At 39.2% G+C, this 13,924-nt stretch overlaps 1 protein-coding gene across 13 annotated transcripts in view; it reads right to left on the bottom strand.

Moving 5' to 3' along the window:
- Foxp1 (forkhead box P1) overlaps positions 1–13,924 on the bottom strand; it is a 562,135-nt gene that overhangs the window by 92,198 nt on the left and 456,013 nt on the right. For 11 of the 13 annotated variants that reach the window (XM_063260468.1, XM_063260472.1, XM_063260471.1 and 8 more), the window contains one exon: positions 640–777. In XM_063260468.1, the coding sequence (XP_063116538.1) occupies positions 640–777 (138 nt within the window). Of the gene's footprint in view, positions 1–639; positions 778–11,768; positions 11,900–12,277; positions 12,408–13,924 lie in introns of those variants that run through there. The other 2 variants (XM_013156486.3, XM_063260473.1) reach the window with 2 other exon arrangements.

Genomic DNA, 13,924 nt, shown 5'->3' on the forward strand with positions numbered 1-13,924 from the left:
CTGGACAGCGTGTGCGGCGTGGGGTACGCCTCAGCTTCCTGTCTCCCGCCACAGTCCTCAGACCTCCTCTGGTGGGTTCACGTGACCAAGTCTGAATGTTTGGTCCTGGTGGTACAATGACAGCTAGAAGTTTGTTACAACATGAGGATATACTGCAGAAGCAAAATCAACTCTGTCCCTTGAAATTAACCAACTCCATAATGCTTCTTTATAGTAATGAAAAAAAATCTGTAAGCTTCTAAGTTGAAATGGGGACTTCAAGAGCTGTCATATGTAAACTTGCTCCTAACGTGCTCCTCATTTTGCTTTGATTCATACCATTTAGAAGCCTCTGGGCTTATCAAATAAAAGAATGTAAAGCCACATAAGCCTAAAAGATCTTTTTCTACCAACTCCAATTATAGCCCTAATCTCAGTCCATTGGATGCTCTCTGGGCCCAAACCTTGGCCACTGGCAGGCAGGCCCCTACCTTTCAGAAACACAACACAATCCATTACTCAGATTGGACTGTGTTCTGCCCCATTCATCTTGGCTAGGTGGTTCTTCAATGGCACAAGCTGCTCAGGTGGAGGGAAACTGTGCATGGCATTCTGGGGACCTGGGTTCTGAGGGGTGGGAAAAAGAAAAAGGACAATTACCTGTTGAAGCATGAGGGCCTGCTGCTGCTGGAGGAGAACCTGAAGCTGCTGAGGGCTCAGCACTTGTTGCTGGAGGATCTGCTGCATTTGCTGGGGAGTGATAACTTGAGGTGTCATCATAGCCACTGACACGGGAACCTGGAATATTAATGCAAGATAAATAGGAAGCCAGGAGATCAGAAGCACCCAATCTTCTAGGTTCTGAGACTGGTTTCCATTAGCCTGCTTAAAGAGTGAACCAATTTCCCATGCAAAATATATTTACTCACAGGGCATGGAGAGACAAACCCTATGTCATCTATTATAGAGATTATTATTATTACTACTACCATTATTTTGAGGTGTTGGAAATTGAACCCAGGGTTTTATCCAGCCTAGGCAAAGCAGAGTACCACTGAGCTACAACCCCATCCCTGGAGGTTATTTCATATAAAGAAAGCAAAATCCTGCAGCCCTGAGATTCCAAGCAGTGTTGCAAGCAGACCAAGAAGTAATATTTAATAAAATACTACCTAGACTTAGGATATAGCAATTTTAACTCCTTATTAGGAACAGGTCTTTGGTCAAAATGGGCTGTGAGATGTTAGCCCAACCTTAAAGCAAATGGGAACCAGTATCTCTAAAGGTGGAGTTAATATGTTCTGCTTCCATTGTGTATAGTGATTTGAAAAACAATCAAGGAATCCTAGTGGTGTGTGAGGGAACCCTGGATGCACCTTTGAACTTAAACACAGACCCTTCATATGATGCTTTTTACCCTTCCTTATTTGCCCAGCATACAGATGTCTCAATTCTTTCATATTATGTGTGATACCATTAAAAGGCACTTTCTATGACATTTCAGTGACAAACAGCTACAGTGATGAACTTGATAGCATTTCATATTTGCAACTGTTAACACGTTTCTGCACGGGCATCTCTGCAAGGAACCTGAACACTGTATCTGAAAGGATGATGTCTTGTTCAGATAAAACACTGACATTAAAATGACAGGCTGTCTTGGCCAAGGTTACACAAATTGTATTCAAGCGGATACCTAATGACAATGCTATGAATTCTGCAAGCTTTCTAGAATGTAATTTAGCTATTCAAAATAATCACTGCACTTGTGTTTAATTTGCAGACTACATGAGAACCATTTTGTCAGTCCCCGTAATGCAAGAAGACTATTTCATGAAAAATCACCCCCCCCAAATAAAAAGATAAGGAAAGAAAAAACAATGAAAAAAAAGACAAAACCCGTATGTCTTCTCAGAGTAACATTTAAGCATCTTACTTTTTTTTTGGTTTCTAATCAAACATGTGACAGCAAGAAGCTAGAAGCCGTAAAGGATATATTTTGTTAAAAAGGATCTGCTGTCATCTCATGTATTACAATAAAAGGTAATAACATGTTTTGCACTTTGCCTGTGTGCCACTTTAAAAAAAAATCTGGCAGACAATAGCTGATCAGAGGATAAAAGAATTAAAAAATCTTTCAGGGGAACAGTAAGCAAAAGGGAGAAATACAGTATTAATTTTATGTAACATAATGTCTTAATATGCAGTTTATCTTGACTTTTTCACATGATTTGTCCTGTCATTTGCATAGCGAGCTCTCATTCCTAATTTCACAGTCATTATGCACTGATGTCCCGATTTCTCAGCATCACTAATTTTGATGAACTAAAAATGGTTCCTGAAGGTCAGATTCATGTACAGTGAACGTTCTCCACTATTGTGAGTATATCTGGTGTGCTGGAATATTGATGTGTAAGTTTTACATGTCTAGAAAACACTAGCTAGAACATACGAAAATTTTCATTAACCCAACTCTGGAAGGTCACCCATGAGTTCTTCCTATCACAGTGGCTCTTTTAGATGTAGATATACTGTAATTTAAAACAGATGGGCATGTCAGAGTATTTTTATATGTAAAAAGGGACAGATGTGTATGAGTGGATAAATTATCTTAAAAGAAAGATACTGTAATTCGCAACATCCCAAATATTACCAATGATTGGAACAGTGAACTTCCATTCAATCTAGGGCAAACTCTAAGCTATTATCAAGACATCTAGCCATCTACAAGTTAATTCCAATTATCCAACTTAGTCTTAATAGAAAAATTTTTTAATTTTTAAGTATGTGTTTGTTAGATGCCAATCATGATCTTTTGAGTTGCTAAAGCCAACATATCACAATAGAAGTTTACTTTTCCTTGAGAGTTGCATCATCATTTGGGGGAGGTTTGATTAAGCAAACAAAAGAACCATGTTTAAGGTTTCTTTTTTCCTCTGCGTTTCTTGGATGATGTACAATATAAATATTCTTGAGCCAAATTTCTGATGGTGATGAACAGGAAAATAGACAGGAATAGGGTGGTGTAAAATCTAAACTGGTAATGAACATGAACTTAACAGAGTTTCAGAAGAAATCAGCACAGAAATAATTCCCACTGTAATTTTTAAAAGAGCTATAGAAATCTTACATTACAAAGGGACACACTCGTGAATTTTGGGGGGGGTGATGGAAATGCCAGCCAGCATTTTAAAAACGGTAGCAGTCAGAGAGATATACAAGCATACAACTATCAAAACTCAGATTTCAACTACACATTTAAAAACAGTATATTTTATAATAGGCAAATTATATCCCAAAATGGTTGGATTTATTTTACATGTACACACAAAAATAATCTCAATTTTTTAAAAAAATTGGTGAAACTGTATTTTCTTAAATGAGAAACACTGTCTTTTGACAGTCAAAAAAATAGGGGACATCAAGGAAAGGACTGAGACACACAAACAATTTTAAACTCTTATAAGACAGTCAGTGGTTTACATCTCCTTTTTTCACATTTAATTCAGTTTTTATGCAGCTGTGCAACACAGCAGTAGAACAAATTTAAGCCTCTCCTGGTTTTTCCTTTTGGACATCATGATAGAGGTGCTGATGAGTAATAAAATGTTCAAAGCAGCAGACTCAGCCCAAGCAAAGAAAGGCCCAAGGAGCCCGAGTAACCCTCCAAATTGGTTGATCAGTCTCTGAATAATCTGAAGTGGGCCATTATATCCTGATGGCCTGAACTTTGCTTTTACTATCTGAAACCACATTTTCACACTACTTAGCTCTGAGCCCCCAAAGTAGGCTCAAGTTTAATTTATAAATGCAATAAAATACAGACATTCCCAAAGTTTCTGCTCCAACATGTCAGGAAAAGAGGTTATGGAAAGACTTAACAAATATATTCAAATGAACCAGAAACCAGAGTGAAGTACAAGGCAGAAGGAGGGGAATGGAACACAGTTTAAGGCCTTAAATAGTTAAGAATTATAGCCTTTATATCTACTCCCTTAATTCCCAGCGTCCAACTTTCTCATGTAGCTAGTCCCTACTAATACTAGGAATCAAAGGGCATGCAGTACTAGCAACGGGCTATTACAGCCCACACTTTATTGCCCATTACTACTGAGGTCATTAGCGGCAAGAGTGATTGTAGCAGTCTTAACCTATTGATCACTGTAACTACTATCATTTAATCCTGTGTTGAATGTCTGGAAAGCGACTAAAGGCACACAAGAGAGAGTGTTTTAGTATAGAGAAATATGGTCAAAGCTTAGAAATTACACTTTGATTCATAAAACTAGCCAGTGGTTTAAATCAATAGTATTTAAAACAGTCATGTGAGTTTTTAACTACAGCAGTCTAATATTTATGAGCCCCTCTTTGAGAGTATTCAGTGAAAACGAAACTCTTCTCTCCACAATCTCAATCCCATGCCATCTATACCTTAACCTTCTTTTGATAAAAAAAAAAATATTCATTTCTGATGTTTTGTGTAGCTACGGGGCTCATGCTTTCTCTGGGAATTCAAGCTAATTCTTAATTTCTTTCTCATAAGACAATTTCAATATAAGGGAAAAAAAGAATTACATCCCTGATACTGTAACTACCTTAACTGTTTGAGTACGTAGAAATGAGTATGTTTTATGAGTTAACAATGAATCATAGAAGGCAATTTATGAAGAACTAGAATGATTCTGTCTAGCTGCCTTCAGGGATCAGAAATTCAAATTAAACTTCTGGCAGACATTTAAAGAATGCTAGCATACAAAACTGAATTTAAACACACACACACACACACACACACACACACACACACACACACCCTTAACTGAGCTTAACACTCTTTAGCTGAGTTTCAAGAGGAAATCATGAATTTTAAAAAACATACTGCACGATAGGCTGTTGCCTGATACCAACTGGGTGTGGCAGATCCCAGGTGCACAGAAACCTGCGGGAATGGCAGAAATACAGCTGTGCTTGGGCCATCCAAAGGGTGCTAGTATGGGCCTGCTGCTGCCTAATACCAGCCCCGGGAGCGACCTGAGCGCTGAGGGCTGCTGTTAAAAGCCCATAGACTGCTGTGTCAATTCTTCCTGATGTAGTTTAGTTTTCCTCCAAAATGATGCTACATCATCTGAAGGCTTGAGGACTGTTAAAATGGTATGCTCTCTTCTTTCTTTTATCCCCAGTGAGGCAAGATACAAAATGGGAGGGGGAATGGGAAAAGTAAACAAACAAAAACACTCACAGAAATAATACTTCTTTCTCATCCAGAAGACAACTGAAGGAACTGGGTGAGAAGCAAGATGGCACAATATAAATACTGAAAATAAGTTAGTTTTTCTCTCCGTTTAGTTTATATTCAAGTTAAGTGTATGTAAATACTCCTCAGTATAAATACACATAGGTTTTGCACAGCACCACCTTCTCATATTTGCTAGGTGTACACATAAAACCAAGAAGGAAACACAATTTCACTATTATTTTATTTCCATTAATTTTCAAAAAAAAAAAAAAAGACTACTATTTTTAACCTTTGATCATTCATTCCTTCTATGTCCCATAACTCACTTTCCTTTTGGACTTCAGGCTGTTTTGGGGTGATAACTAATCAGGTTAGGCAGTGTTACCTAGTTAATCACATCAAGAGCAAAACAAATTCAGAGTGTCAAAACAAAACCAAACAAAGAAAATGGCTCTATTAAAAAAGAAAAAAAACTGAATTGTGCCAAATTTTATATGATGATACAGAAGTAGCCTGTGCAAGGGAAAATTAGACCTTACTAGCAGCGATCTTGTGGAAAAAAAAAAAAAATAGCAGTTCGAGGAACTAATAAGCCAACAATTACCACAGATTTATCAGCAAAGTTAGGACGCTTTTATTTATTTCCTATGGTATTAATACCCCCCCCAAAAAAACAGCTACCATGCAAAATAGCTGTATGATAGAGGAAAGAAAAAACATGTCTGACATAATATTTCAGTCTTTTTTAAAAAAAAAAAAGGCATACTCTCTTCATGTGGAATGTATAATTCTGTTTCATTATGAAATTCTGCTTTTTGTATAACTCTTTTAGACTTAGCTATTTTGCCACAATACTGTACAAAGCATTAAGGCAGGTAATGGTTATTATATTAATGCAAAATCATCTAAGTAGTCAGTGATTAGCATAACTGTTCTTTTAGTAACAATACAACCACCTATTAAAATTTTAGAAAAAAAAGAGACCTCTTTAAAGTGCAATTAGCATTTCATTTTTTATCATTTTGTTTATTACATTCTATCATGAAAGGCTATCTTTCTTTCAGGAAGAATTGTAAGGCCAAGACTTGCCTGCCAATCAGGAGTTATTTCAAGTTATCAACCCTAATAAGCAATATCTAGCAAAAGTCTGAGTTCTTTTTCTTTTGTCTATAAATTTCAAAAAGTGGTATAAATTCATATTTGTTTACAGCAGAGGGAGCGGAACCTCAACTCCCTTCTCTAACATTTCCCAGGCATACATGGTTATTCCACTAAGTGCCAGCATAATTATTTTAGCTCTAATAAATATCAGCTTCATTTGCATGAAAATGTAAAGTTTACATAAATTAAACTGCTTCTCCCATTAGCAATTGTTAAGTACAGAAAACAATGGAAACTACACATGAAAATAATCACTCGAGAAGCACTGATCTTTTCAACCTAGCAACTAATTATCATCTTTATTATTAGTATTATTATTTAAATCAAGAAAAATGTCTCCTTTCCTTCTTTAACCTCTCTCCTGTAGGTGGGATGGAAAACAATTTAGTGCACATGAATCAAACATGGTATGACATTTTATATTAACAACAACAAAAATAACAACAACAATAAATCAATTTAAAATCCAACAGATAGGGGAGAACCACTCCAAGAAAGTTAACTCTAAAAAGATCCCATCCATAGATTTTTAGCTTTTAAAGGGAAAAGGAAGAGGTCTTGGTTAAGTCAGTTCTCTGAAATTGAGGTATTCAAAATTAATGAAAGACAACAGCTGTTATCAATCCTATTTGAGACCTATGCACAATTAAAATAAGAAAAGAAAATTTACAGCTTTTTAGATCACTTGTTAACTATTACATGGAGCAAACTGTTTACCTTTTGTCCAGATTTTTTTCTAAATTTATAGTTCTGCTTTCTTTAAGCTTTTACTAGCACAAAAAGTGACACAGGAAGCTGAACTGCAAATATGTATTTTTCTCTGAACTGGGGGAAGGGAAGTTTTAAATGAATTTAAACATGCAGCCAGCCTAAATTAAATCATTCTAAAGTTTTATAAAGCCTTACTTATGGTGTAACTTTAAGAAAAAAAAAAAAAACTTACAACTTAAGTTTCTCAAAGTGATGCAGTTTCTGAAACCCATTTCCAACACCTTCACCTTATACATCACAGTTAAGCTAAGGGGTGCAAATGAGATTCTAATGAGAAAACATCAGTTGCTTGTTTGACAATTTCACCATTCATTGATTTATTTCTAATGAAGATAAAGCTCAACCAAAAGCTCCGTACATGTTAAAGGTCAAAATATGCTTTAAAAAATGCCTAGTAAAATCAAGGCAAATGGGAAACCTGTGAAGACCCGCCTCATGGAGTGGTGTGGCAATTAAGAGTAATTGAACAAAAAGCCATCTTCAGAAAAAAGAAAAAGAAATTAAGCTGCCACAACTATAACAGGTTAGATGAAAAAATCAAAATTTAATGTATTCTCCCCTGTGTCATCTTGTTTTGTCAAGACATCAAATAGAATTGGGAAGTACAAAATAACAAGCCCTTGAGAAATCACAGAAGCCGACCTTTTTGATGTTGTTGATTTACCTTGTTCTCAGTTATTTGAACAATGATGTTTCAGATTTAAGGGCAAGATAAAGCTTAAAAATTAAAACATGATATCAACATATTCTAAAAAGCTTACCCTAACATTTAGCCTGCATCTTCATTGATTAGCTAATTTTAATAGGATTTGGAAATGAAACCTAATGCATGTGTTCATTTTTCTCATTCTAAATTAATTTTTCTTCAAACAACTGCCAGGTTTGAAGAGGGACTCAGAGTTATTTCTATCATTCGAAAGTAGAGACACGGTTTAACTCTTCCCAGAAAATCCAAGTCTCCACAATCTGCAAAGGGCTGTATAGCTAAAAGGTACGTGTATTTCCTTTTTAAAAAATTACTGAAAAACATCTGATTGCAGAATGGTATTTATAGGGTCTTGGGGACATATACTTTTAAATGACTAAGTATTTAAAAGTATCACACTGCTTCCCAAAAAACCAAATCTTTAACCATACAATACATTTAGCCTATTGGAGTTATGATTATCCCCAAATGTAGTCCTGAAGTATACAGAAAGCTAAACTCCTTTGCCTCAGGAGAACCACAGCTCAACAACATAGATGTGAAATATTACATACAGATGCACACAATCGAGCTATCACAAGATAGCTTTCTCAATTTTTCTAAATAGACAGCTTCTAAGAAGGCATCTATAGAAACCTAATATGCAGCAGTTAAAAACATCTGTTTAAAAGGCACTAAAAATAACCCAGTTATTTGCAAGCCCTAGAATTTATAAAACCTAGATAGTTAATAAGGCTACTTAATGATTTTAACACCTTGTCATAGAATGCATATTTTAACATGTATCACATAGTAAGACACAGTGTACGTGTTTATTTACTCTAACCTTCTCTGGTCAACTGCTGTTGTCTTATTCCTCAATTAAGGACTTCAAGTGGATTTTAACTGGCCACTGCATTTGCTCAGTTACTAAGAGCATGATTTCAAGTTTCTCTTTAGTGCTGTGCATCCCACAACTAAAACACATAATAGAATGCATTTCTTCATCTTTTTTTTCCAATTCAAATTTTATTCAAATTTTAGAATAAGCTGTGAAGGTGGCCACAACATTCTCTCTTGATTGTCCCAGAAATACAGTTAATTCAAACACTTCTGCTACATTAGCCAAGAAAAATCTGGAATTGTATTGCTCTTAATTAACCTGAATAATTGCACTGTATCTTATAGTCCCGTGGAGGCTGGCTGAAAAGTTGTACAACTGGTCAGCATCATAGGAGTTTATCTTTCAAGTGACATCTCCAAACAATGTACAAATGCAAGGCAGTGATGATGAGGGTTTTGTTTTTAAGGTACATTTAACTGCAAACAAAAAAAATTTCAGGCTAACTATTCTTATCATAAGCTTCCTAATGATTTATAGTTTACCAATGGTGCAAGGTTACGCAACACTGCATGCCTTTAGATGCATTATTTCAGATTTAATTAAGATCACAGCCTCTAAAATCCCTGTCAAATGAAAATTCAGGAAGACAATACACGCAGAATGTTTCCATTCCATCCCTGGAAAAATATCAGTTAATCCACATTGCTATGGTTGCAAACAAAGTTCACTAATTTTGTTTTCTTTTGACACTTAAGTTGTTTTCTATTATCCATCATGAGATCACTCCCTTTCAGAGAGGGGAGAAAAAAAATCAAGCGAAACATGTTGCAGAAGTGCACTTGACATTATCTGACATTATCATAGCTTACCTATGATGTCATCACATTTTCACAGACTCTAGCCCTGCTTATGGTCATTAAAAATATACACAATTGGGAAGTGTACCTTCTTTCAATTGCTTGGATTAAATAACTGATATTTCTCATTTCCTTAACTGACCAACTTTTTGTTAGACAAGCTGCACATCTGAGCAGAAAAAAAGTTCTTCAGGCAAACAAATACAAAAATTCATTACTTTCATTGTACAGTTCTTAGTGTTAAAAAAAATCTTTAATACATGTTCTTTCCTTATAAACTAGTATTAACTCATGTTATTTGGTTTTGTTTTGAAGTCAAAAAATTATGACTGTGTGGTCCTTTACCTAATCAAATGTATTTTTATTTGCATCATTTTAATATCTGCCTGCTTATCTCATGCCCTAGAAATGACAGGTGCTTGCAGTCTCCCTCTTGACAGGCCACTACACAAATAAATGTCTTTGCCTGAAAGGGCTAACGCAGTACTAATGAACAATAAATCAACTTTGATTATCAAGTGTCAGCCCAATCCGTTTTCAGTTCAGCTCTATCACATCCTAGAGTAAGTCAGCCAGTGTCTCTGGGTAGGCAGTCTGTATTTTGGTTTCATTTTTACACAGTTTTCAGTGAAATGTGTCAGGCAGCTACAAGGAAGCACAAAATACATATAGCCTCCCCCCCCCCATTTATGCAAAAGGTATCAATTAAGAGACTATCTTTTACTCTGGTTTGCTTACTGATGAATCTTCACATTCATGAAAGCTTTGTATTGTTTTACAGGACAATAACAGCGACAAGTCAAACTCTAAAGTAGAATCTTAATGTGAGGACGCTGGAGTCTGACACTAATGTGCTGCTACCTCGAGAACGTTACCACACAGACCACTTCTGAATGCACACAGGCATTCCTGTTGGTAAAGCTACTGTGAACAAATAAAGCAGAGCAGGTCCGCTTTTGAAATAAATACGTCACTTGCTTTAAACTTTAAAAAAAATTGGCTCGTTTAACACTGACTTCCTAATGATAAAATACATGTAACTTATTTTTTTCTTAAGCAGATTAGTCACTGATAGTATGATTCATATTTCCTGTTATCAGGTTTAATCCCCCCCTCCAATGTGTCACTTTCAGAATGCTGGAATCTATGGAAATTAGAAGATTTGCATTTTTAAATTGGCTTGATTAGAATACTTAGTCTGTTTGGATGAGGATGTAACATTATTTGATATTTTAGTTATAACTTCAAGGCCTTGAAAGAGTTAACCCCAGAGAGGAAGAGCCTATATGTATGCATTTTGCTACAAAACTTTACTACCCACTTCCTAAAGGTCCTCTTCTCCTCATCTACACATTTGGAAGAAAGAGGAAAAAAAAAGTCCCGTTTCCACTGACCGTTCTTCTGGCAGTTTTGACAGTTGAGTTAGCTATGCCGGTTCAGAAGGGAGTACCTCATGGCAACTCAGTCTGCAGCACTTCCAAACCTAAGTACTGCTCACTACTAAATTAAACAGCCAAACATGTACCTGGGCTGAGGTAGCCCAAGGATTCCAGGTCCTCAGGCCGGCCTGTCGGGTTTGGCGTGGGGCTGGTCTCCCTCCCCCTCCCTTTCCAGTGTGTGAACTCCTAGAATTTGAACAGCTAAGCTGAAAATAGCCTAGACAGATATAGCAACAAACTATCAGAAGCAAAGAAACATCCACATCGGCTACACTGAGACTGAAGTCTCCTGTATATTCCACACGCTCTGGAAGTGACATAAATCACACCCCAGATGCGTAGTACCCCGAATGGAGTGGTGGCGAGGGCTTTACCAAAGTGGCCGGGTGAAGGCCACAGCAGCAGCAAATGAATCGCAAACGAAAGACAGACAGACCCACAGAGAGGCGCACAAGCAGGACTTCCTCCAACTCTCAACTGTACCCCACCCATGAACATTTGAAAAAGAGAAAGAGCGAGAGAGCTAGAGAGCAAGAGGGTAAAATCTCCCTCCAGGACTCGCAGGCCCAGAGCGCCCGCTTCCCACCCCTCCACTCCAACTCCCCTCTCCGCCTCCACTTCCAGAGCGCAACTCGCAGACAAGTTGGTAAACAGCGAAGGGGAGGATGAGGAGGGTTTACAGACTCAACTTAGGCACCCTCGGCCGCTCCTGCCTTCCCCGGCGAGGCCCCAGGAAGCTGGCTCTGCGGAGCCGGGAGAGGAGAGCGAAACGGCCGAGATCAACCGAAGGGGGACCAACCTGACACTCTCCATGTAGCCGCCAGGCGCGCGGAGCCAGGCTGGGGCGCGCGCGCGGCCGGGCTTGGGTCCGGCGGGCTCGGCGTGCAGCGGGCGGCGGGCGGGCGGACTGCACGCGCGCAGGGCGCTCCGGCTCGGCTCGGGGCTGGCGAGACGCGCCGCGCCGCGCCCACCCGCCCCGCCCTGCTCCACCAATCACAACCCGCCTCTAAACACCCCGCGCCGCGCCGCGCCCCACACAATGGGCTCCGGGGCCCGCGCCCCGCGCCGCGCGCCCCGGCCCCCTCCGCGCCCTCCGCGGCAGGTGAAATCACGCGCTGGCGAAACCCTGCTTTTGTCTCGAGAGCAACTCCACTTAATTGCTGTTAACCCGCTGACCCGCCTCTGGCTGACGTCTGGGCGGCCGCCGCCGGGCACCGCGCGCATCTCCTCACGGCCCGGGCGCCGGCCGGTCGCCGGCGCGGGCCAGCACGCCCGTTCGTCCCGCGGCGGACAAAGCGCTGTCCTGACCTTTGGGAGCCTGCGGCCCGGGAAGCGCGGCGCAGAGCCCGGGGCTCCGGCCGCCGGCAGCCCGGAAGGGGCTGCAGGCCTCGGGGCGAGCGGGCCAGCGCTTTCCTCGAAAACGGCCTTCGCGGGAGAACTTTCGCTTCACGTCGATGGTTTCCCACCGCCTTCGCCTCCCGCCGCCCCTTTCTTCCCGAGTCGGGCTAGCTAAAGTGTGCTTGTGCGCGCAGAGGAAAACTTAACCCGACACGGGGTTGAAATAAATAACAACCAAACGTGCCTCCTCGCTGAACCCAGCTACTTCCCCTCTAGAACGACAGCTGCTAGAGAAAGCCTCTACCACACGTTTGCTAAGAAATAATTCTTTAGATTCCTTTCTTATTTATACAACGGCCGGCACAACAAAAGCTCTTCTCAATGAGTACATTAAGCTGACAGTTTCTCTTAAAAATAGTCGCTGTTCTTCAGTGCTATCTAAAGCTGAGAATTGTTCTTTTTTGAAAAAATAATAAAGTCACTAATATGAGAAAACTGTTGTCTCGACTGGTGCAATTTAAGTGTTCAGTTAATCAATTTTAGCAACTCCAGAAATCATTTCTGAATTTACCAGTTTGTAACTTAGAGAAAAACTTTCTGGCCTACATTTACACATATAAATGACGAAAGAGCCTAACATCTTCATTATTTTTCTCAATACACTGGAGGAAAACGGGTACAGGCATCGATGCTTATGTATTTCCCTCAATTAAAAACCTTACCTAGTAATGCAATTCCATCTTTTACTTGAAAGTATTTTTCGATTTCATGTGTATTAAATACAATAAATGTAGGTTTATAGGAACCAGAAGCATATTGATAATACTTTCAATCACGCAAAGGGAGGCCCAAGTTTCCACAGGGTCACACTATAGTGAATAGACAGTTCCCCACTTATCTGGCTGCAAAAGAGACAAAAGCACAGGTTGATGTCCATGTGTGACAACCTATTAGATGGGCAAGGTAAAGATCGCTCTCCTCAAAGTGTTTTTGTGTCAGATAACAAATGTATTAAGGGTATTTTTTTCAGGTCACAAAAGTGTGACCCCACCCTCTTATAAATATTCAGCACAGAACTGAGGCCTGGTCTTTTTTGGGGGAAAAGGGGCTACTTAAATCTGCTAGACTATCCAGTCTCCAAAACCTTAGTCTTGACTCACATAGCAGTCTTTCTGAAGTGGCTGGCAGAGCCCCAAAGCCGGAAATAAAAATATAGGAAGTTCTCTCCAACCAATGCACAGCAAGAAAGTGGAACTGGTCATTTTAAAAAACATAAGTGATATTTTTCAAAGTATTAAAATTAATTTGAGATTTAATCTGTGAAAAAGTGGGGTGCATTTTAAATAAGCAATTTGGTTATTTTTTTTTAAAAGCTTAAGCTCTTCATGAGGCATCCATAAAAATCATGCACGCCTCAACACGTAGGAGGACTGCTTGGGATGCAGGTCAGTGTTTCTTAGTTAATAGTCTCCAGGAGCATCAAAACAAACAATAAACAAACAAGCAAACAAAAACATTACAGACGCTTATGACCCAGCTGTGCAGACAAGCCTTACACAAAATAATTAGAGAGTGATGCAATGCAAGTAGTTACTCAAGGACTAAATTGCATGGTGG

The sequence above is a fragment of the Cavia porcellus genome, unplaced genomic scaffold (genome assembly GCF_034190915.1).
Source record: "Cavia porcellus strain 051 isolate PalLab524CR breed Dunkin Hartley unplaced genomic scaffold, mCavPor4.1 scaffold_13, whole genome shotgun sequence".
NCBI lineage: Eukaryota > Metazoa > Chordata > Mammalia > Rodentia > Caviidae > Cavia > Cavia porcellus.